The sequence below is a fragment of the Sciurus vulgaris genome, assembly GCF_902686455.1.
Source record: "Sciurus vulgaris genome assembly, chromosome: 6".
NCBI lineage: Eukaryota > Metazoa > Chordata > Mammalia > Rodentia > Sciuridae > Sciurus > Sciurus vulgaris.
In genome coordinates, this window is record NC_136466.1 from 144,146,594 (window position 1) to 144,172,862 (window position 26,269).

Here is a 26,269-nt window from a genome sequence, read left to right on the forward strand (position 1 = left end):
AAGACCTCTACAATTAAAACTATAGAACACTAAAAAAAGAAATTGAGGAAGACCTTAGACGATGGAAAGACCTCCCATGCTCCTGGATAAGAAGAATTAATATTGTCAAAATGGCTATACTTCCAAAAGCATTATACAAATTTAATGCAATTTCTATTAAAATCCCAATGACATTCTTCATAGAACTAGAAAAAGCAATCATGAAATGCATTTGGAAAAATAAAAGATCAGAATGCCAAAGCAATTCTTAGCAAGAAAAGTGAAGCAGGAGGCATCACAATATGAGACCTCAAATTATACTACAGAGCTATAGTAACAAAACCAGCATGGTACTGGCACAAAAATAGACATGTAGACCAATGGTACTGAATAGAAGACATGGACAAACCCACATAAACACAGATATCTCATTCTAGACAAAGGTGCCAAAAACATTCACAGAGAAAAGATAACCTATTCAACAAATGGTGCTGGGAAAAATGGAAAGCCACATATAACAAAATGAAACTAAACCTTTTATCTCTTACCCTGCATGAAACTCAACTCACAGTGGATCAAAAACTTAGGCACTAGAACAGAGATCCGGCAACGACTAGACAAAAAAGTAGGTCTAATTCTTCACCATGTGGAGCTAGGATCTGACTTCCTTAACAAGACGACTAAAGCGCAAGAAGTTAAACAAGAATCAATAAATGGGATCAACTCAAACTAAAAAGCTTCCTCTCAGCAAAAGAAACAATCAATAACGTGAAGAGTCTACAGATTGGTAGAAAATCTTCACCACATGCACCTCACATAAAGCATTAATCTGTAGAATATATAAAGAACTCAAAAAACTTAATACCAAAAAACAAATAACCCAATTGATAAATGGGCTATGGAACTGAACAGACACTTCACAGAAGAAGATATACAATCAATAAGCAAATATATGAAAAAAATATTCATCTTCTCTAGAAATTAGAGAAATGCAAATCAAAACTACTCTAAGATTTCATCTTACTTCAATCAGAATGGCAATTATCAAGAGTACAAGCAACAATAAATGTTGGTGAGGATGTGGGGGAAAAGGAACACTCATACATTGCTGGTGGGACTGCAAAATGTGCAATCATTATAGAAAACAGTACGGAGATTCCTCAGAAAACTTGGAATGGAACCACCATTAGACCCAGTTATCCCACTCCTTGGTTTATACCCAAAGGACTTAAAATCAACATATACGGAATATTACTCAGCTTTAAAGAATGAAATTATGGTATTTGTTGGTAAATGCATGGAGTTAGAGAATATCATGCTTAGAAAAATAAGCCAAACCCAAAAAACCAAAAGCCGAATGTTTTCTCTGCTATTTGGATGCTAATTCACCATAAGGGGTGGGAGAATAGGGAAGAACAGAGTTACTTTATATTAGATAGAGGGGAGTGAAGGGAAGGGAAGGGGTATGGGAGTAGGAATGATAGTAGAGTGAAACAGACACTATTACCTCATGTACGTATATGACTGCATGACTGATGTGAATATGTATAATCAGAAAAATGAGAGATTACACTCCATTTATGTATGATTTATCAAAATGTATAAATGCATTCTACTGTCATTTACAAATCAGAATAAACTTAAAAATTAATTTAAAAAAGAACAACTACAAACCTTTCATGAATAACCCTGAATGTAAACCATCTTAATTCTTCAATTAAAAGATATAGTTTGGGTAAATGGATTAAAAAAAAAAACAAGACACAAAAATATGCTACCTGCAAGAAACTCACCCGTCCTGCAAAGGCATAAGCGGACTGAAAGTGTATTTTTTAAAAAGTGTATAAAAAAATGGCATTCCAAGCAAATGGAACTCAAAAGCAAGCAGAAGTAGCAATACTCAAAACAGACTTTAAGCCAAAATCAATTGGAAGAGACAAAGCAAGTAATTACATATTAATTAAGGGCATGATTCAATAAGAAAATATAATGATTATAAATATATATGCACTAAAGATCAGAACACAAATTGTATAAAACAGACACTGCTAGAGATAGAGAGATAGGTCACAATATAATAATAGTAGGTGACTTCAATACCCTCTCACTAGTAGATTAATCATCCAAGCCAAAAAATCAACAAAGAAATATTAGAGTTGAATTACACTATATATCAAATGAATTCAATAGACATCTACAGAATATTCCATATGACAGCTGCAGAATACATGTCCTTTTTATCAGCACATGGAACTTTTTTCAAAATAGATCAAAAATTAGGCCACAATGTAAATCATAACAAATTCAAAAAACTGAAATAATTTTTGCATCTTATCAGATCACAGTGGATTGAAACTAGAAACCAACAGCAAGAAGAACTACAGAAGTTATACAAACTCATGGAGAATGAACAACATACCATCAAATGAACAGTGGATCACTGAAGAAATTATGGGGGAAATTTTAAAATTCCTACAATCAAGAGGTGATTCAAGATGGCAGATTAGAGGAAAGTTGCATTTTTCATTGCTCTGTGGTTTGGGATCCAAGCAGTAGGAGTACTGCTTCTGAACAATGTGAGTGGAAGAGGGAATTCACCAAAATTCAAAGTTGGACAGGCCAAGTATCTTAGCATCTCAGAAACTTGGGTGCATTGAACAAAGAAAGAGTACGCGGGAGCCAAGCGGACTGCAGCAGCAGCACAGTAGTGCCAGTTAACCACAGAGGAGGGGGATAATATGGAGAAACACAATAGATAAAATATGGCACAGGAAAACTTTTAGAACAGAAGAGCAGTTGAATTTAATTGATCCAGAGTCCTCACAGCAAACCAGCTGTTTTGCAACTGGCAAGTGGAGAGCAGAATCAGGGCGCCATCTTGAAAAGTCCACACTGACGCTTGGTGTGGTTCCCACAACAGGAGATTATAACAAATATTGTCAGCTGTCCCAGCAAGTCAGGACATTGAATAGATAGGCATTTTACACTTAGGCAGGTAGGCTGGGAAGGCAGTATCCATGGGCAGCAGAGTACATGAGACACGCATAGGAGGTCTGGCTACCCTGATTCAGGAGTATGATTTTTGAGAGGTTCCTGAGATCCAGACCCCAGCAGAGATCCGTATCTTCCCAGCCCTAGGGGCTTGTTTATCTAACATACCACCCAACAAAGTCCCTACGGCCTGATGAGAGCTAGGTCCCAGTCATGAGACTCCCCTCTTACAGCAGCCTCACCCATGGAGTACACAGACCTGATGTGTCCAGACAAAGCTCCTACTGACAGATTCCCCAGAATTCTTTCCCAACCTTGTACTGTAAGAAAGGACGTTGAAATCTACTTCAACCAGCTTCAGTTTTAGGCCATTCCACCTGGCAGCTCAGTGAGCATCACAAAAAGAGGAAGGGGTTCATAACCCTCAGCCCCTGTGTGCATGCACATTTGCATGTTCATATTCTCTGTTCATAAGTAGTAACCACCCATCCTTATCAATAGCTTTGACCACCTCAGTAGAGATAATTCTTTCATTTTTCATTAAGAATCTTTTTTTCCCTTTCTGTGAGTGTGTGTGTGTGCGTGTGTGTGTATGTGTTTTCTTGATGTGCTGACTGGTTCATGGATGCAAATACATATATGTCTTTCTTTTTTCTCATTTTTAGCATTTTTTATGATTACTATTTTTATCTTTCAAGGGTTAGGGTTTTCTACTTGCCTATTTTGGTTTTCTTTTGGTTTTGATCATTTCTCTTGTTTCTCTTTCTTTCCTTACTTCTCCCTCTAACAGCCAAATTCTCTTGTCCTTTTCTCTCTCCTTTTACTTTGTTATTTTTTTAATTTATTTTTCTTCTCCTTCTTGATAAATCTTTTCTGCTTTCTCTCTGCTTGCATTTTGAACATTCTGAACTTTCTTTTACCTTCCTGTTTTCTTTCTCTTAAAGAACTATATTTTACCATCTTTTTATAATTATTTGGCTTATATAACTCCCACTCCCACCGTTCAAGTTGTTGCAGTCATTATACTGTGGATTGCATAGTTGATAACTGCTGTTTACTTTAATTCAAGATCTAATTCACAACTATTGTTTCTTGTTTATGCTGTTGGCCATTGCTGACCCCACCACCCCTACTTTTATGTTAATGTGTTTAGGTGTCATAGTAGGCACCAGGTATTTATTTTAGTACTGTATACTACTTGCTTTATTATTACTATTGTTTGTTCTCCCTTTTTCTGTGAGGTTCTGGGAATCTACTAGGACACCACAAATTCCCAGGGAAGAGATTTTGCTGCTGAGCTAAATCCAGCCAACAGATAGTGTACCTTGCTCCACACACAGATTAACCACACTCAAACTTCAGCAATACTTTTAATAACAAGAATAGAATAGAAGAGACAGAAACCCCAACTAATGACCATGTCCCAAGTGGGAAAGGCCAGGAGACACCCACAGATCACACTAACTGACATCAACTCCTACAGCAAAAATAGAATTAACACAAAGGCTGTGGATACCATGACTAAAAGGGGTCTCATTTTAGACCACTCTAAGACATTTGGCAAGAGAAGGCTGTACCTTAAAAAGGTCAACACATAAGAATGGAAGAGAAATACATCCAAGAGATGCGCAAAACCAAACACAGGAATGCAAGAAATATGAAAAAACAAGGTAAGTCCTCCTAAAGTTCATAATTCACTAGCAAATGACTCCAAAGATATTGAAGTGGATGAAATAAGAATTCAAAAGAATCATTATAAAAACAATTCATTATAAAAATGAATTCCAAGAGAACACAGAAAAAGAATGAGTTAAGGAATGAATGAGAAATTCAATAAGGAGACAGACATATTGAAAAAGAATCAAAGAGAAATCTTGGAAATGAAAAACACAACAAATCAAATAAAATGTCCAGTCAAAAATCTCTCTAATAGAGCAGACCATGCTGCAGACAGAAATTTCAGAGCTGGAAGACAAAGTGGCGAACCTTGAATATCCAAACAGTATCAAAGAAAAGAAAAACTACTGTTTTAGTCAGCTCTTTTTACTGCTGTGACAAAAAAAAAAAAAAAAAAACTGACAAGAACAACAAAGAAGAGGAAAAGTTTATTTGGGGGCTCATGGTTTCAGAGGTCTCAGTTCATGGACAGCTGGCTCCATTCCTTGGGGCTCAAGATGAAGCTGACCATCACAGCAGAAGGGTGTGGTGCAGGAAAGTGGCTCAACACACGACCATCAGGAAGAAGAGAGACTCCACCTGCTTAGATACAAAATATATACCCCAATGGCACACCCCCAACAACCTGCCAGCTCAGCCACACCCCACCTTCAGTTATCACTCAGTTAGTCCCCACTGGGGGATAAACTCACTGATTGAGTCAAGCTCTCATGATCCAATCATTTCTCTTCTGAATGTTCTTGCATCATCTCACACATGAGCTTTTGGGGGACACCTAATATCTGAATCATAATAGTAACCATGACCAGAATATGCAAGAACTCTGGGACAACAATGAGACAAAATTGAAGAATCACTGGAATTGAAGAGTTCTGTGAGATAAAGACTAATGGCAAGAACAATCCTCTTCAGAGAAATAATAACAGAAAATTTTCCAGACTTTGAGAATGAGATGTACTTCCAGATACATGAGAAATTCAGAACTCCAAATAGACAATATCAGAAAAGAAACTCTCCATGACACATTATATAATTAAAATGTCTAATATATAGAACAAAGATAGAATTTTTAAAAACTCAAGAGAAAAACCATTAGGTCACATTTAGAGGCAAAGCTAATCAAAGAATTACTTCCAATTTCTAAGCACAAACTCTGAAATCCAGGAAGGCTTGAAGTGATGTGTTCCAAAGCCTGAAAGAAAATAATTGTAATGAAGATCACAATATTTAATGCTACCTTCATAACCAAAGGAGAAATCAAAAGCTTCTACGTTAAGCAGAAATTAGAAGAATTCATGACTACTAAGATGCCACTACAGAAAATACTTAAAGAAACACTACACACAAAAGAAAACAAACCCCAGAGCTCACAAATAAACAAATCTTACTTGAAAAGTAAGCAAATGAGAAACAGGACCAAAAGAAAAAAATCAAAATGACAGGGAAATAAACATCTCTCTATAATAACATAGTATGCAAATGGTCTCAAATCTCCAATCAAAAGACTTTTTTCATAGGCTTTTCTATATAACTACAGTACAAAATATAATCGAAAAGATCATGATGATAATAACCAAAACCATATGATACCTGAGAATAAACTCAACAAAAGTGTTACAGAAGGGAAACATGTTCCAAAATAACTGAGTAAGTTTTGAAATTATCACCATAAAAATACCATAAATGACGGTGAAAAATATTTAATTCATTTGATTTAGTGACTCCACATTGTACACATAATCAAAACATTGCACTGTACTCCATAAACATATGACAATTATGATTTGCATATTTTTTAAAATATAAATTTAAAAGGTAGTGGTTAACCACATTGTCAATGTAGTAAGAGTCACAAAACTGTTCACATTAAAGTGACTGATTTTATATTATTAAAATTTAAGCTGAGCACAATGGCACACACCTATATTCCCAGTGGCTCCAGAGACTGAGGCAGGAGAAGCTCGGAGTTCAAAGTCAGCCTCAGCAAAAGTGAGGCGCTAAGCAACTCAGTGAGATCCCGTCTCTATATGAAATACAAAATAGGGCTGGGGATGTGGTCAGTGGTTGAGTGCCCCTCAAAAAATTAAAATTAATTTTTTTACATTAAAAAATAAAACTGCATAACTTTGCTTAAGAATATAGAAGGAAATTCAAATAAATAAAATAATTTGAAAGATTATACAAAGTTGTCAAGCATATAGAAAAACAGATAATCTCATACTTCCTTATGCAAAAGTGTAACTTGGTAAACCTCTTCATAGGGCAACTGAGCAATACTTGTTAAAACTTAAATGCACATAACCTTTGAGTCAGCAATTCTTCTTCTAGAAATTTATCTTACAGAAAATATAGTGTATAAATTTGTGAATGAATGCATGTGTGCACACAAAGTTACTTAATGTGGCACCATTCTTAACAGCAAAAAGCTGGAAACAACATAAATATTGAAAAATAAGAGACATTAAATAAATCTTGTCAATATTATAAAATACTATGTAGCCTTACTGTAAATGATATGATCATTGTATTGAAAAATATTTTGTAAAATAAATGTACATGTTTATGTGTGTGTGTTTATAAAGTAGGGTGTACTTACTTCTAAAAATTACAATGGACTTTCATCAGGGTGGGATAATTATAACTTGTCTTTTTCCCTGTGTTTTTTCTACATTTTCCAAATTTTCAACAATATTTATGTATTACTTAGCAGGGGAAAACAATACAGTCGTATCTGTGGTTGGAAGGAACTCCAGCACAAAGTTTGCCTTAAGTACTAAATGCACAATGAATGTGAATGTGCGTTATAAATGCACTTGCTCATTTATAATGTGCACCCATATGCATTAATATGCATTGCCTCTAAATTCTATATTTGCAGTTTCCACCTTGCAAAACTTAGAATAAACGATTTTCATTTTCACCAGTTTCAACCACTGTATCAAAGCTGCAAACAATAATGTAATGACATTCTAATGTTAGGCCAAGAAGTGAAAGCAACACTCCATTTGTGTAAAGGAGAAAGAAAAAGATCATTCTGGCAGCCATGAGGGCAACATAGCATATTGATCCTGCAAGCCTCAAATCTCCTGTTTTATCTGTGACTGAAAACAGTGTCTACTTTTGTTTTGTCGCCTTTTCTTTATCCCCATGAGAAATGTGTTATAGTCTCTAAGTATACACAACGATCTACTGCTTAAGTAAGCCAGGACAGATACCAAGGCAGAAAACAACGAATATGTTTTAAGATTTAGATCCTGTCTAACTGCATATCATCAGCAAGAATCCAGAAGTGACGCTCAGTGTAGACATGCCATGTGTGGTCTGCACACTTATTGTTCCCCTAGAACGTCTCAGCTTTGAGCAGCCAGTGTTAGGGCTTGAGAAAATACTCTACAGCCCTCATATCTAAGAGAGAGCCCTAACCATATCTCAGGTAAATTCATCCGTGATCATGGTGATCTTCCTAAACAGCCTTCATCACAGGGACCCTGGGAACTGCCCAGACCCATTGTAAGGAGTTAAATGTTTTCAATTCTCTATGCTAATGGCTCCCAAAATTCTACATTAAGGTGTAGAAACTTGGAAGGAAGACGGTCTTGGAGCAGTGGCTTTCACATTTTTACCTCAATGTACAGTAATTGTTATTTTATTTCCCATTGTGACCTATATAAGCATATGTGCACTGTGAATAAATATAAACACATGCACTTACTTTCTTAAAATAAAAATTTTGGGGAAGCAATACATATGCTGTGTGATACACCTTGTTCTATTCTATTACGTTATGTTCCAGTGCATTCAATAAGTTTAAATTTCTACCCAGATTTCACTAAAATTATTCTGATAGTCTATCATTGATTATGACAGCAACCTGCAATTGGAAAAGTACTGAGCAAGGGATCTTTGGGGCCTGCATTTATAATCATTTGGAGTTTGAGAGTGAGCTATGCTGACCCCCAGACAAGTGCCTTGGCACCACAGGTACATAGTGTATTTTTGCTCTTGTTGAGTTCTTGAAGAAGAAAAGCTTGAGAAATCATGATATGCTATAGAAGTGTTTAAAATCTCATTTTACAGAAATCACATCTATGGACATAACTCAAATTTTTGATTTCTCCTTCCAAACCCTCTTTGACACCTTGGCATCAGTGGGCGGGGGAAGCTGGAAGGAGAGTTACCGTAGGAAGAACTGTTGAAGAGTTCAATGTTGAAGAAGGCATAGTCTCCACTGGTCATGCCATGTCTGTGTGCCGCCAGCATGATACTCCGGATGGTGTCGCCGCTTGCACACATGATCACCACTGGGGAGAAGAACAAACAACACTCGTGAGACACCCAACACAGCAGACAGTAAGCACACCAAAACCAACTTGGGATACTGGGCATGGGACACAGCAGTTAAATAGTCCTGAAGTATCTCCTCATGTAAATTACTTTCTACAGTAGTCCCTCTTCTCTGCGGGAGAAATGTTCCAAGGACCCACTGGATGCCTGAAACTGTAGATAATCCCAAACCCTATACATACCATGTTTCTTCCTATAAACAAGGACCCATGATAGAGCTTAATTTGTAAAGTAGGCAGAGTAAGAGACTAACAACAATAATTAATAATGAAATAGAACAATTATAACAATATGCTATAACAAAGGTGTTTAAAATACATGAATCATTTATTTTTGGAATTTTTCATTTAATACTTTCAGACCACAATTCAAAGCAGGTAACTGAAACTTCAGACCACAAAACGACAGATAAGGGGGAGACTACTATAATTACAAAGGGGAAAATAGTAACTTTATGGAAATTAACAAAATCACTGAAAGAAAATATGAGGAGGAATAGTTCTTTAATATTTTCTTATTACTTGTACCTGCAAATTCGAAGAACAATAAATCATTTAAACTATTTCACTTAATATTTATCTCTTTGATGCTAACACTGTAAAGAAAAATTCATTATAATATTTAATATAATATTAAATTTATTAATTTATGCATGGCCAGCTTCTATAAAAAATACTTGAGAAACTTTTATTAATGAATAAGTGAAAATTTTTCTAAATCAAAGATTTGGAAATAATCTTTAATGTTGTCTAGTCTTCCTATAAAATAAAGTTGTATTTAAAAATTTAAAACATAGTAACTATTAAGGGGGACCTAGCAGATACCACCATAAACAAGTGAGCCAACCTCCTCAACTGAGGGAAAGAAGGCTCACCAGCCCCCTGACAGAACAAGTCCAGTGGGCAACCTACACCTAGTCAGGAGGAAGCAGCCACAAATCCAGGTGGGGTCAGTCTGTAGAATAACTGGCCTGGGCTCTTTAAAATGGTCAATTTCATGAAAAACAAATATAGGCTGAGGATACATTCTAGATTGAAAGAGACTTAGAAAACTGAATGCAATACAGGATACTGGACCGTGTGTGTGTGTGTGTGTGTGTGTGTGTGTGTGTGTGTGTGTGTGTTGCTGTAAAGGGCATTGTTAAAACAGAAGGTGAAATATGACTAATGTCTGTAATCTAGATAATACAGCTGCATTATCACTTTTCACGACTCTACTGTGGTTATTTAAGCAAACATCTTTGTTCTTAGGAAACACACCCTGAAATGTTTAGAAGGAAAGAAAAAATCATCAGGTTGGGGAAGTAGCTCAATGGCAGATGCTTGCCAAGTGTGTGAAAGGCCCTGGGTTCCATTCTAATATCTCCAAATGAAAGGGTTTTTTTGCCTAAATAATACATTAATCACTAGATGTTCCCATTATATGATAAGAAAGGGTACCAACTGCTCTTCATACTCAAGACCATGGTAAATGCATTTTCCTTAAAAACTCAATGCATTTTCCCTGCAAACTCAGATCAGAAGAGAGGCATGCTGCTGTCTGCATTTTAAAACATTATTCTCAGGACGTCTCAACACACAGAGGAAATAGTTACCAAGATCCCACGTTCCCTTTCCGTGTCTTCTCAGTTTATATCCACACTATGGGATTTGAGAGTCTTTAAGCAGCTCCAGATGATTGTTGCCTCACACCTAAGAGTTTCACCAGCAGAAGTAAAGTGAGGACTTGGCTGTTGTCCAGTCTGGTCACTACTGATGGCCCCCAAACTCCATGACCATGTATTTGCTGAATACACCCTGTGTGGAGGAGAGACCCACAGAGACCTGGGGGCTGTAAACCGCATTATCATGATGCATGCCAGATCTCCAGGGTGTGTATGTTCTTTGTAAAAGCGTGGGTGCTGAAAGGTTTAAAGTGCAGGCTGTGCCTGAGCAGCTTTGGCAACCTGCATGGAGGGTTGGGATCTTGCTGATATTTCGTTTACTGCACAAATTAACTCAAGAGTGCTAGGTCTTGGCTCTGACATTTCGCATTACAAAGGGGCTCCATGAACAGGATGAAAGCTTTAGAGAACAAATTTTTAAAACAGTGCAAAACTGCTAAAGACCTATAACTATGGGAGCAGGTATTCCTTGTGCTTGAAAATATAGTTATTTACATTTGGGATAAACAGATATCATGAGATCTCAGTGAAGAAGCTCCCAAAGAAACTCTTAATCATTCATTATAACAGACCTTTGTTTTAGCTCTCATTCAAATCTTGCCCCTTCAATTAAAAAAGTAAAAAAACAGTCAAGATATTCCACAAAATAGTTAGCTAGGGGGTAAGGACGAGTTTGAAGAATGTGGATTCTAGGAGTAAGCGCCTCCAAAAAGGAACCAGAAAGCTCTGTCTGCCTGCCTGCCTACCAGGCAGCCCTGACCATTCGTTAATCAACTGCTTGTAGTCTAGGGTCTATTTCTCAGTTCCTATGTGCAAAACCTGATTTTGCCAGTACATAAAGAGTAAAGTCATTGCTTAGGGGCAGATTTCCAATAACCTACATCAGATATTTATAGATCATCTAAGCTGCAGATTATTTAAGTTTCATGGAGACCAGACTGGTCATGAATACATGTGTATCAACATGCCCTGAGCATGCCAACTGGGCAGCCAAATAACGAGCAACAGGATGCTAGTGAGGATGGAATCAGAATCAAGGAGGTCCTTTGAAGGATTCAGGCATCCAAAGGCACCAGCCACTGACAACACCACTATGACTGAAGAGGTTATACCTCAGGGCAAGAGCACAGGCTTCCCCAGGTCATGGGCACTCCAAGCCATCTGCAGGGTACATTCTTTCTTCAAATGCTAGTACCCACTTAGTCTGAGCAAAAGAGTTATAGCACAGCATTTTTCTAACTATGCAGACTTTACTTTCAATCTTACCATTTTGTGTTTAACTATGTGATTTACTCTCAAAAGGAACCCCTAATTCCCAAGTTCACGGGCAGGGCACGGTCTTGAATAAACTAAACCCAGCATGCACATTATCATCGAGTTCAGTGCAAGCTGAAGCACGTACTTAATGACACTACCAAAGCAGTTCAGAGTGCAGAATCCCAAATTTTTAGGATGTCCTCCAATCTTCTTTCAGTTGTCTTAGTCATGCCTAAGTGAACAGCAAGTATTTTTAGCAACTTGTCTTTATACAGTCTATCAAAAGGTTTTAAAGTTTTCATTGAAATAGTTTTCCTATTCATGTTTCATCAGTTTATACAATAACTAATTAAATTAAATAATAAGCAGCATAATAACAAGAGACATAAACAGACTTGGAAAGTATGCAGGGAAGTATGAGAAGTGTCTGGAGTACTCCAGATATATATACTACCTACCCGCAACAGTAACGTTTCCCAGCAAGAGGAAAAGGAGAGACTGTCTGCTTGGTGAGTCTGAAAGAAGACACTGAGCATTCCAGGCTCTGTCCTCTTTCGTCCCCTTTGAGATGTGTCTACTTACAGAGAGCACACTTTATGGGCTACTTCTGTCACAGGGTTAAGAGGCCTGCTCCTGGAGAGGGACTTGAAGCTGCAAGGCACTGTGATTTGGTGGATATCTCTGCCTAATTTGGGGAGGAAGTGATAGTAAGCAGGCCCTTTTGGCATCAGATCTAAATCGGTGTTCTCCGATCCATTTCAGCAATACTGAACAAGGTATTTTCATATTCTCCATCTGACTTCTGCACCTATGTTCCTTTTCAGTCTAAATTTAGAATGGAAAGAGAGATGTCGCTGCATGGAGGCAAAACAAAGTGTACCACATCCTGTGAGCTGAAAATGTAAAAGCACAAATGAAAAACCAAAACTCAACGGTAATTTTGGAAGAAATGCAAAAATAAAAATTAAAAACCCTCCAAGCATGAGAAATAAAAAATTAAAAAATAAACCAGGTGGTAAATAGGAAAAAAATCAGAAAAATAAAGGTCAATCCAAATAAGGGGGGAAAAAAATCTAGAAAGAGAAAAGCAGTGGGATAAAAATCATCAAAGGAGGACGGGGGATATGGCTCAGTATATACATAATACACACACACACAACACAATACACACACACACACACACAAACACAAATAAACACTCATAAAAGAAATACTTTAAGAAATTTTCCAAGAATTAAAAGACCTGAGTTTCTGGAAAGAAGTGACCCAAGGGTAATAGGCAAAATTCTGGCACTAATGCACATTATAATGAAATGTTAAAACACTGGGAGCAAAGAGAAGATTGTAAAACTTTTCAGTAGGGGGAAAAATTCAGAATCTGAATCAGTTCAAACTTCCTAACAGTAACATCAGGGCTTAGAAGACAATGGGATGATGCTGTCAAATGTTGGGAGAAAATGATTTCCAACCTAGAATTCTATAATTATGTTTAAGGGCAGGATGAAGAAATTTCCATTCATGAAAGTTCTCAAAATTCAGTTCTCATTCATTCTTTCTCAGAAAGCTCCTGGAGGACATACGTCCCCAAAACAAGGGCTAAAGCAAAAGGAGGAGCACACACAAGGACCTAGCTCAGAGACGGTAGTGACCAGAGACCAAGGAAGATATTAAAGGAACAACCCAGAATGAGGACTGTGCAGTATACTTCAACCACAACCTCGCTAAAACAGAATTATAAGATGATTTAGTTTTAAGGCCGTAGGAAACTTTAAAAAACAAACTAAAAAGGGTTTTGTTTTGTTTTGTTAATTTTTACCCTAAGCCAGAAAGTGGGGCAAGAAAGGAAATGTCATCCTAGTAGACTGCATCCTAGTATTTAAAAGAGAATAATAATATTGATACTGAATACTGAGCTAAACAAAATTTTGACAGGTCCATGTTAGAAAGAAAGTGTGTATGTGGTTAACAGACAGTCAAAGAGATCTCAATGTTCATCTCCATGGGGATACCAAGAGATAAGGCCGAAAACTGAAAAAATCAGAAGTAACATGTTATTTAGAGATATAAAGACAAATATCTACAGAGCAGTTAAAAGAGCTAAAAATGGTTGCCTCTGGAAAGTTAGAAATGGGGAGTACAAGACAATAAAAGTTTTCCTAATAAGATTTGTGTAATTTTCTGACTTTAAATTATATAACTATACATTTAATTTTGGTAAATTAAAGTTTTTTTTTTCAACAAAGGTTTCTCTGGCTATTTCCTACACTTAATGGATATCATTTGCAAAACTGAGATTACAGTTTCTTTTTTGTTGTTCACAAAGCTCTATCTGCTCCAAAGGTCTGGAATTTCTACATTGCAGGCTACAGTGCTTCTTTTTTCCCATGTTATTTTGTGTCAGTTGTTTTACACTCATAGTGTGTTATTTAAAAATTCTGCTGATCAACCACTTAATCATTTACTGCTCAATCATTTACCCCGGACTACTAAAAATAAATAATTCCTGTACTGATTAATTACTATTATCTCTATAGTTATTATGTAGGCCCAGTTTGATGACATACTAGTAACTAAAATTTTTTAAAAATCTCATATGTACAATACTTCTAGTTCTGCATTTTATAAGGGGTATAAACAAAACAATTACTGGCTTTTATTGACTGAAAAATTATTTAATTCTGTCTTTTTAAAGATAAATCTATCATTAAGTGTGGACTATTAAGGGCAATGGTCATATGCATAAGTGAGTCCATTTTAAATAAAGATCATTATTTTTTTTTAAATATGCTCAGGTACGTGTATGTTGGTGGCATGAACTGAAGACATGAAAGGAAAAATTGTTTAAAATTATTGACTTACATGTAGTAAATCCCTAAGATGAAAGAATATCTGAAGTATTTTAGTTTTTCTACAGTTCAGCCCATAGCCAAATAAAAATTTAGTCGTATTATTATTTGGGATATTACCATTGTCGGTTTTTGCCATTTAAGAGATTCAAATATTCATAATTTGGTTTTAAATATAAACTCAATATAGTACAAAAACAAGTGCTAAAAACATTCTCTGCAAAAGAGAGAAAAGGAACTCTCTAAAGCACACTCTACTTTATAATGCTTAATAAGGAATTTCCAAAGGCGGAAATACTGTCAGTTACATTTGTACACTTCTAAGGTATATAAAAAAAAAAAAAAAATGACTGGCTTTCATTGCTTGAAAAAACTAGTCAATCCTCAGTCTGTCTTTTAAAAATAAATTTATCATTAAGTGTGGAATAGCAGGGTAGTGGTCATGCGCACAAGTGAATTCCATTTTAAATAAAGATCATTATTTTTTAAAATAGCTTATGCACAAATCAGAACCACTGATCATCAATTTGAAGAGGACTGATTCTCACCAGAGTCTCTGTACCACAGGGGAGGATGCTCAGGCACAAAAAAGTTCTGTATTTTGCACAGATCCCCAAGCTGGTAAGTTAAGACACCAGATTCTCAGCCCAGGGTTCTTTCCCAAGGCATGACCACCCCTTCTCAGTAAGGGTGCTTATCATCATATATATAAAGTAATACCATTATAATAAAAACCACACATATGTTGAACCCTGACTATGGGTCTGGCACTGTTTCAGCATATTTCATGGGTTAGTTCCTCCATCTTCCCAAAGATGGGGGCACTCCCTCTACCCCAACTTTACCTGAAGGGCCCAAGGTACAGAGTTCAATAGCAGTTCGATAGTAGAGTTCACCAGCCAGTGAGTGGCTGAGCTACAGACTCCACTGAAACCATATATCGAACCCCTATTTAACATATTAACTGTTGATGGTGAAGTAATAACTGATGTGTTTGTGGAAGATCCCCTGGGAGAGCTTTGTTATCAAGCAACTTTCTCTCCTGAGAGTAAGGAATTTGGAAGGTAGAGAAAATGGTTTAGAAAAGAAACTTTTATTTCATACTTCTGAATATTTTTCATGTTCCTGTTGGAAATACGTTTTAAAGTAAGAATCATAAAATCCTAACTTTATCACCTGTGAAATATAAACGTGAGCCCAGTCAACTTTCATCACTAATTAAAATCGGGAAGAAAAAACAGCACAGAGACTTGGTAATATCTATGAGACTTTGAAATATATAAATATATGTATATATATTACATACATAAATATTACATACACAAATTATATATGTAATTACATGTAATGTATATATGTATATGTGTGTGTGTATATATATATAGATATATATATAAATCACACAGAGATATCTATATAGCAGTAGCAGCAGAATGCAGCCCAAATCCTCTGAAGCCTGAGGCCACCAACATCCCAGGCCCACCAGGAGACTACTGCCCTCCCTGTGCCATGGCCTCAGCAACCATTGCGAGACTGAGAGGCCCCTTGGCTGAGATCTGCCCTCCCTTGAGCAAACAGATCCCCTCTCCCTGGTACCCGAGGCCACGTGCGCTGAAGTCTGACTGCCCACTGGAACCAAAGCAGCAAAGGCAGCACACACGTGCTTGCAAACCGCGGATCTCGCCCATAGAGGGACACACCTCCCAAGCCCAACCAGCCCTAAGTCTCCAACTTCTAGCTCCTGGCCCTGGAAAGCTGAGAGCTGAAGAAGCAGGTTCCGAGGTCTAGAGTAGCTCGAGGTCTGCAAGGAGACTGCAGTAACCCGGGGACTACAAGGGCGAGAGAAACATGTGAAATCCCAGGCCAAGCGTGGCGAGTTCACAGCCGTTGAGCACAAATGCCCTTTTTCATAATCAGCAGAGCCGGCACCCCGCCTGCTTAGCTGGCAGGGATTCGGCGCAGACGGCCTGGAGTTCGAATGCTCAAAACATGCCAGGCAGCCTACTGTCAACACCTCCTGCCCCTTCGTTCTAAAGGTTGTGTCACTCGAGTCCGAGGCCAACTTGGGAAGCGGGGTGGTTACAGCGCCACCTCAATAGCCTCTCTGCCCACTCTCACCTGCTCCTGAGGTTCCCAGCCTCAGGTTGTGCTGGCCCCAACGGCCAAAGCCCAGGTTCCCGTCCGTACCAAGCTGTAGTCAAACCCCGCGCATAGCCCAACTTTGAGTCTCACCCCGTGGCACAGAGGTTGCGGAGAGTTTTGCTGGGGTTTCACCACTGGCACTCCAAGCGCGTGCGCACTGAAGGAAATCAGAGGCGGGATTCCCGGAGTGCAGTTCACACCAACCCTACACTACCGAGGAGGAAACTGCGCTGTGCTGGGATCTCACCCCGCCTCCGCGCAGTCTACCTGCAGTAAAATGAGCGACAAGGGGGGCTTCCGCGATTACCTTTCCTCGACCACCTACTCCCTGCAGCCATAGCCACCATTCCCAGTCTTGAGCTCTTTGTCCTGTTTGGGTATTATTCCAAACCCCACAGAGACCCGAGGAGAAAATTTGGCCCGGGGCGGGTCAGGTGAAAAGAAGATTCGATGGCCATTTTTCCAGAGCTCCCGCAAAGTCTAGTTCTGGGCGCTTTACACTGTGATGCCGAACGCGCCAGGGAATATGAGTGTCGCCCGAGTCCAAACACTACGAGGCATTTTGGGTGGAAACCACAGAAGCTTGTTTATAAGGAACTAGAGGGGTCATGGAAGGAATGAGAGAGCGATACAATGAGCCTTTAAAAGAAGCCTGGGGTCTGGGTAAGAGCAGCTAGGGAAACCGAGAGGCCCGGGCGTGAGCCAAGTGGGGGCGCGCAGCTGCACAGAGTCCTAAGACGCTGCCACTAAGTGGGAGCGCACAACAGCAATGGACAGGGTAACAACTTCTTTCGGTCTTGGCATGCTTCAAGCCCTGGAGCAGGGCACTGGTTGTGCGACTCTAATCGCCAACCCTGCGCTAGCAAAGAGGGAGCGGGCAAGAAAAACCCCCAGGTGATTTGACAGCACCTGTTAAACCTGGACCCGCAGAAGATGGCTTTTTCTTGCCCAGACCCCTCCAACTCCCCAGGACCCTCTAGGTACACAGCGATGGGCGACCCTCAAAGGTCGCTGTCAGACAGCTCACACCTGAAGAATCCCCGCACGCACCCTCCCGGGATCCTCAACGCCGCAGGGAACAGTGAGATCTGCAGAGGACAGGACCGGTGTGTAAGGAGAGCCGAGGAGAGAGGATGGGTTAGGACCAGGGGTCCGGGACGCGCTCCTGCTCACCTCGCTCACTGGCCTGGATGTAGCGCACGATGTCGTCCAGGTCCAAATCTTTGGTCTCGTCGAAATTGTAGGCGGACGTATGCAAACCCTCCTCCTGGAAAACCTCGTGAACCCCCTCGAGGGTAAAGTAACAGTTCCGTTCCAGTTTGTCGTCGCTGTAGACCAGCGCAGCGCGGCTCCAGTGGTGGTGGCGGAACAAGGCTAGCATCATCTCGCCCATCTTGGAGTAGGCAGGCGCCACACGCGTGAGGTGCGAGTACTCAGTTTCCTTGTGTTGGAAGCCCGCGGCCAGTGCTCCGGCCGACAACATGGGCAGATCCCAGTGCGACGCAAGTCGAGCCACCGGCGCTGCAGCGTACTCGCACACAGGCCCCAGGATGAGGTCGGGCTTGGCGCCTCGTGCAGCCGCCACGCGGTCCACCAAACTGAAGAGTGCACGGTTACCGCAGTCCGAGTCCTCGTAGGCCACCTGGAAGCTAGTGCCGGGCGGCAGAAGCCGTCTCCCGGTCCCGTTGCCCTCCACGCTGCGCAGGGCATACTCGATGGCTGGCCGCACCCGAGCCAGTGAGAACAAGTACGAGTCGTCATGGGGCAACAGCACCAGCACCTCGATCTTCTGAGGCGGCAGCGCCTCTCTTTCCCGGCGCCCGCTGCCTGGGCCCGTGCCCCCGCCGCCACCCGTGCCGCCAGCCAGCAACGCCCAGCCGAGCAGGATGCACGCGGAGAAAGTGAGCACCAGCAAAGACGGCATCGTGCCGCAAGAAAGCGGTCGCCTTCGCCGCCGACTCGCCTTCTGCCCCCCACCCACCCTTCCTCTTTCTTCCCCACTCTTCTTTCCGAGGTCCCTGCGCCCCCTTGGGCGATCTAAGAAAACAGAATACCCCCTTCGCTAACGCGCCAAAAGATAGGAACAGTCCTTCTCTGCAATGTCACTAGTTTAAAAAAAAAAAAAAAAAGGAAGAAAGAAAAAAGTTCACCGAGTGTAAACCTGTGCGTCTGTAATATACATATATACTTATTATAAATATATATATTCGCCCTCCCTTTATACATATGCTATTTGCTTAGAGGTGGCTTCTTATTTGGGCGTTGCTAAGGTTGCTTTTGAAAGCGTATTTGTAAAAGAAAAAAAAAGTTAGACTTGTCCAAGTGCTTGTAATTGACGGTGCATCTCCTTCGCGTTTGATCTCATTGATTCGCGCCGGTTCCTGGATCCATAGCCCGCGTTTAAATAGCGTGGCAGCGGCGGAGCGTGTTACCACACATGGCGTGTCGAGGCCGGACTTGTATTTCCAGCGGGTGGAGTGAGTGGGGGTGGGGAAAGGTGGGGGCTGGGCTGGGGGGAGCCTCTCATTAACATTCTTACATCAGGGCTCCTCCCCGCGCCCCCTCCCCGCCCGCCGCTCCCCTTCCCCTAGCCCTCAGTCCCGGCCGGCCCTATGCCTGCCTGTTCTTTAAAGCCGCAACCGCCCACGTCTGCACCGGCGGGAGCCCCTACGGATCCGCGCGCCTCTACGATCCCCGCCTCTCCCTGGCCACGCTCTCTCCAGCTCCAGGCTTTAAAAAAGGAAATGTGTTTGAAAGTAAAGAAATGCGCGCGCGCGCGCGCACACACACACACACACACACACACACACATACACACACAGTGCAAAAAAAAAAAAAAAAAACAGGATTGGGGAAAGGGAGTGGTTCTCGAAATTGATAGTCTCGTGCAAAAATCCGTAGGTCCCGTTTGCTCTCACCTCTTTAATGATCAGGGCACATTCTTTCCCGGTGAACCTACTCGGGTAGGCACCTGATCTTCCTGGTTCCCCGGCGAAAGGTCAGGGAACAAGAAGCAAGATCCCAGGGCAAAAGGCTCATTGAAGCCAATATACCCAGCTGACCCGGGCATTACCCTCACCTTTCCTTCCCGGACTCCGCCGGCCCCCTCCCTCAGAGCCGCGCGGGTTCACCCTGGGAGTCGTAGCGGTGCCAGGGTCACCGTGTACCCTCACAAAGACCCTCCGCCGACGCACTGAGAGCAGGAAAGTGAAACTTGTTGCTCGCGAAAGCGAGAGAACGGTTCGGCTCCTGGAAGTGGCACAAAGCTTGAAATGCATCGCCAAGACGTCCTCCAGACTCTGCTAAACCAGGTAACTAAATAAAGGGACCGTCTCCCCGAACGGCTTCCTGGAAGATCCCGAGTTCGGACGAACGCGCCCCACCAGACCGAACTCCCAGAGATCCATCCGCTTCTCCTCCCGGGCGCGCCGGGCGCTGTGCTCCAGATTGGCGATGCCAAGAGGGTCCTGCTTCTCAGACCCAGTCTATTCAGTACAGTACAACAGTAGTAGAGACGCGGTGGAAACAACTGTGTAGAAGTCCATCGCCAGAGGAGCGCAGGAGGGAGTTCGCCGCGCAGCCAGGCAGGTCAGAAAGGACCCTCTGTACGCTGTAACACACCGAAATCATTTGCACTGTGAACTCGTGCGCTCCATTGCACGAGAGAATTCTAACTCTGAAGTCCCGCAAATTAAAATAAATTGAAAATGTTTTAAAATGTCCTTTCATTTGACTGGGCGTCCCTGTCCACAAATTCTATTAGTCTTTTAAACGTACGCCCTCTTTCGGCAGAAACTTGCATCTTAACCCCGGTGCCAGGTCCCAGGCGCTGCTTTTGCTTTTTTTTTTTTTTTTTCCCTAAACATTGAGGCCCTTGCTCTCATTTGTGACCGTGAAAAGGCAAATTGAGGTTTCCGGAGATGTGGCAAGTTTTGGCATCAGTTCTCTTCACCGTTAACGACATTCCTTATCGCTCTTTCTGGCATCATAAATGTAATTATGGGTAACGTTTCAGCCTCTCAGTCATTTAGATTTCAGATTATGCACCCTGATGCCTAAATCCCAAAGTAGGAGCGTCTAACTCCTGCGAGAACTAATTTAGTTAGAGCTGCTAACCAGTAGCAAAAGAGGCATCTACGTACAATTTAATTCCACGAACAGGCTAATCCACTCACACTGGAAACAGATTTAGCGCTTCACAGCAATTAAATCCTTCCTGACCGACGTTTACTTATAGGATCGTAGTTATTTCAAAAAAGAAAGACAACAGGACAACAGCTAAATCCAGAATTCCAAGGGTCTTAATGGATTTCAACTGGTTGCCAGGAGACGTAAAGGACCGAGGTTTCTGATTACTCCCCGGTATGCCCAGTGTCTGGGGGACACCGGCCAAGGGCGATATGATTCTGCAATGTGTGATGTGGGCTTACTCAGAGAGTCTGGGGTTTCAGTGGCGACCGGCATGAACGCCTCTCTTATCCCAGGCGCTGGCCAGCCTGGCCCGAAGGTCAGCCGCAGGGCAGTGCGATTACGTTAGTGTGAGCACCTTAGCCTTCCCGCGGCCTTTAGATAGGCGCTCTCAACCGCCAGCTTGTAGCTCAACCTTTCCCACAGATGGAAGTTTTGGAAGGGAAGAACTCCCACAAACTAGACGGTCCAACCAAAAAAGCTGGTGGTCCTGCTTTTGCACATATTCCAAACACCCCTTAAAAATTCCAATGAACAGAAATTTGGATTTCAAAAAAAGTTCTTCAAATACAAACAGGCACACGATTATTGAAAACCTCACCAAGTAATATACGCACATGAATTTTAATGGTATAGACTTGGGGGTTTTTTTCCCCCATCAAAAAGATTTTTTTAGCAGCCAGCTGAGAGTTTGTGTATATATCATGGAGTTCTGCAAGAAGTCACTCAGCCTGACATCTCCAGTTCCCTAGTTGAAAGTGTATAAATCATGCATATAAATACCTCTTTGTCCCTTGAGAACATCTTTCAATGAGATTGGATTAGAAATAATCCTATTATACCATGTACAAAAGAGGGTTAGAGACAAAGCTAACTCCCACTTTAATAACATTAATTTGTATCAATTTTTTTAATCTTATAGATTGCTATTTTCAAGCTATAGGGCCCTGTAAAACTGAAAATAATACCATTTTATAAGAATTTGTAATACTATCATAAAACTAAAGTAAAACAAGAAAGAAGGGGTGAAAAAATAGAAATAACTCATCCCTTGGGCTCAAAATTAGCCTATTGAAAGTCTAAAGACAATGATAGTCCTAAATGTGATATTATAAAAATTAAGACTTTTTAGATATGTTTTCATCAATATCCAAAAAACATGTTTTTTTTTTTACTTTAAGCCACTAAAATAAGGAGGTAAGAGTTCTATAAAGTATTCAACTGTTTAATTTCCAGCTCTATGAATTGAAATTCGTGTCCATATATTATTCCGCTACTCTCCAGAAAGACAGTACCTCTATAGGGAACCTAGCTGGATTCTACTTAATGTAGTAGAAATGCTACTGTAATGAAGTTTTCTCTACCATTTGTAACAATCTCTATAACCCTGCTCCCTCAAAATCCTGGCTGCAACCTTTAAAATGGCCTGTTCAGATTTTCAAGGGGACTCTTCCTTTGTCCAGCCAGCTCTGAAGTCACACTCAAGAGCACTCCTAAAGCCTATAGGCAGCCTACAAGAAAATACCTTCTGGGGACAGAATTGTTGAAAACACACTTCCCCCTAGAGGCAGAAAAGATGAAAGAACATGACACATAAGAGCATTTCTGTAATTTAATGACTGTCGAGATCTTCATTTTTAACATAGAGTTGATGTTTCAGAGGAAACTATCTGTTTAAGAAGTGGGAGAAAACTCAACAGACTTGAAAAAATCAAATCAAAACTGCCTCTGAGTTTCAGCTTTCCTCGTAGGAACTCTGTTAATTGACTCCTTTTCTTGTATTATACAAATCTAGTCTTTTTTGCCATCACTAAAAGAATAACAATTGTTTTTTCTACTTAAATTTATGATTCGATTTCATCCGAAACTGCAGTTAAATGTGGACTTAAGAAGGCTTCTTTTGAAAACCCACTTTCTGTATTACTATCCATTTAGTCCATCAACTGCAATCTTTTTTTCCATTTACTTGAAGATGTTCTGAGACAAAGTGGAACTAGGAAGATTTGTGAAAAATGTTTTGCTCACCTGTGATTTGACCTCAGTATTGGCATAAGAAATGCAAGCTACCTGGTATCACTAACTTATAGAAAATTTATTTTGTGTAGATTATTATATTACAAAACAAAACATTACATTACCTCCAAAGTGTCTGTACTTGAACTTCATGGGTAGCAATATTGACTACATTAAATTGGTTTCTTTAGTTATACACGGTGTTCTTCCAAAAGGCATTTTAGAAGGCACATAAATATATAAAATGGAATTTGGAAAAACTTCACTTAGGGCAACAAGAACAGTTATTGGGTCCTACTCTCTTAGAATTTACTTTCCTCCTAAGCCTTTAGTAGTGGACCCAAGCCTCAGAAATGTTCTGCTCTCCCATCTGAGTTTCCATAACATTCCTGGTTCATGATCACACTGAATTGTGTTTCCATTTAACAAGGAGGTCTCTCTGGGTTGAAATAGTCTCCCGGGTTTTGCAGTATGGAAAAAGCATATATTCAGAAGCCTCACAAATAAGTTCCTAGATTATCGTCTGACCTATTTGACTTTCAGTTTCCTCTATTCACACACTTTTTAAATGGAGGTATTGTCCTTGTGTAATAGAAGAAGGGTAGAGAAAAAACAGGAGCTAAATGCTTAGTATACAGTAGGAAATTAATAAACAGCAGCCCTTGTAATAACATTCCCTTCAATGCTCATTTAAAAAAATATATATTACACCAAGTAATTAGCGATTAGTGTTTATGGAATGAATGAATAAATGAATGAATTCAAGGGCCAGGTGCAGTGATCCATGCCTATAATCCCAGCAGCTCCAGAGGCTGAGGCAGAAGGATCGTAAGTTCAAAGTCAGCCTCAGCAACTTAGCAAGGCCTAAGCAACTTAGAGAGACCCCGTCTCTAAATAAAATATTAAAAAGGTTGAGGATGTGGCTCAGTGGTTAAGCACCGCTGGATTCAAGACCTGGTACCAAAAATAAATATATAAAAATAAAAATAAGTAAATGAATTCAAAACTCTAAAAAATATGGTTTATGTGTAACTTGATTACAACAGACCTTATTTTATAACATTTGTTTGCTAACAGTGGCCTCCCTGGGGAAACCCTTCTGGCAATCACTTTGGTATTGGCCCTGGATTCCCAGTCTCAGCTATTTCCTGGTAAGCTTGTGGCAAGAGTCTGCTCGATATTCTTTCTTCTCTATATCTGGGCAAAGAGAGCAGGAGTTGATGCTTGCCACCCTGAACCTCCCCATAAAAGTGATTAGGCTCCTCTAGAAATTCAGGCTGAGAGGACTGAAGAGAATAAGGAGAGACAAGGGTCAATTAGGGAATAATGAAAATGAAATGGGTAACAGGAGAGGCCATGCAAGGCACAGGACTTTGAGGATGGGGAGGGATCAGGAAGCACAAAGAGGATTAAATTAGGAAGAATGGATCTAATTTCCAAATCATGGATGTAATCATAAATGAGGGAGCAACAGAATGTATCATAATGTACTAAATACACAGGCTATACAACTCAGCTTCAAAGAATGAAATTATGGCATTTGTTGGTAAATGGATGGAGCTAGAGAATACATGCTAAGTGACATAAGCCAAACCCCAAAAACCAAAGGCCAAATGTTTTCTCTGATACGTGGGGGGAACAGGAAAGAATAGAGTTGCTTTACATTAGGTAGAGGGGAGTGAAGGGAGGGGACGGGGTGTGGGGTAGGAATACTAGTACAGTGAAACAGACATCATTATATCATGTACATGTATGACTGCGTGACCGATGTGATCCTGCAATATGTATAGTCAGAAAAATGAGAGATTACACTCCATTTATGTATGATTTATCAAAATGTATAAATGCATTCTACTGCCATGTACAACCAATTAGAACAAATAAAAAAATTAATTTAAAAATGTTTGACCCAGACCTTAATGCTCTTGTTCAATTCAAACTTTTTTAAACACCTACAATGTGTTGAGGCCTACGGTGTTCTATAGCTTTACCCTATTATATCAGACATTTATTCTTTTGTGTGAAGATATGTTATATTTAAACCTGTGTAATAGCCAGACAAGTTATAATGTCAAATGTGCTAAGTTCAAGAGCAACATTATCAAGACAATAATATGCCAAATTTCAAAAACATCTCATAAAATTATTTGTCTGGTCTTATATCATAATATTGAACATTTTACACTCTAAATTAAATCACCATTAAATCATTAAAATATAGACTCCATAAAGACTGAACTTTTTTTTCTTTAGTCCTGTATTCCCTCCTTCAAGAACAATATGTAGATGCTTAGATTTTTATTTTACCAATGATGTATCCACAGAATACAAAGATTATTATGAAACACAATTTAGAAGAGAAATAATGAAGCAATAAAAGGAAAAAGGATAATTCAGAGAAATTAGCTCTTATATATAAATTCATGTATATGAAGTTTTAAAATCAAAATTTCCAGAACATTCAGATATGATCATTGGATTTCTGATTATGTAAACAATGTAAGAGGTCAAATACTCATTTTTTTATGGATTTTTTGTTATTGCTGCCTTTGTGTGTGTGTGTGTGTGTGTGAGAGAGAGAGAGAGAGAGAGAGAGAGAGAGAGAGAGATACCAGGGATTGAATCCAAAGGCACTGAACCACTGAATTACATCCCATCTTTAACCACTAAGCCATATCCCCAGCCCCTTTTTAAAATTTTTTATTTTGCATAGGGTTTTGCTAAGTTGGGGAGGCTGGCTTCGAACTTGTGATCCTCCTGCCTTGGCCTCCCAAATCACTGGGATTACAGGTGTGCACCACTGTGCCCTGCCTAAATACCAATTTTAAGTGATCTTAGCACATTGATTTTTTTTTTTTACCAGTGCCTCATCATTCACATTTAATTCTTATTTTCTTGCTAATGATAAAAATGCAGTACACACATTCTAAAAAACATCAGTGCATTATCTTTTATATCCTTTGAACAGGAATTAAAGGTGAGAAGGAAATTTTCTGTTACCACCATGTGCAAAGTTGTGAGATACAGTTTTTTATTTCTTTCCAGCAAGTACATTCCACTTGGCATTAAATCTTGGATAGCTGATGCATGAGACTAAAATAGAATAGAATGCCATGAGGAAAACATCAGGAAAATTCTTGTCATTTGCCCTCTCATATTTTTGGTAATC

General features: G+C 40.0%; 1 protein-coding gene across 7 annotated transcripts in view; it reads right to left on the reverse strand.

Annotated features, from left to right (window-relative positions):
• NPR3 (natriuretic peptide receptor 3) overlaps nt 1-20,379 on the reverse strand; it is a 73,613-nt gene extending 53,234 nt beyond the window's left edge. For 2 of the 7 annotated variants that reach the window (XM_079144493.1, XM_079144492.1), the window contains exons 1-2: nt 18,073-19,707; nt 8,826-8,948 (exon numbers count right to left, since the gene is read on the reverse strand). In XM_079144493.1, the coding sequence (XP_079000619.1) occupies nt 8,826-8,948; nt 18,073-18,823 (874 nt within the window). In that variant the 5' untranslated portion in view covers nt 18,824-19,707. Of the gene's footprint in view, nt 1-8,825; nt 8,949-10,585; nt 11,790-12,056; nt 12,144-16,875; nt 18,039-18,072; nt 19,708-19,817 lie in introns of those variants that run through there. The other 5 variants (XM_079144494.1, XM_079144495.1, XM_079144497.1 and 2 more) reach the window with 5 other exon arrangements.
• Nucleotides 20,380-26,269: the final 5,890 nt, after the last annotated feature.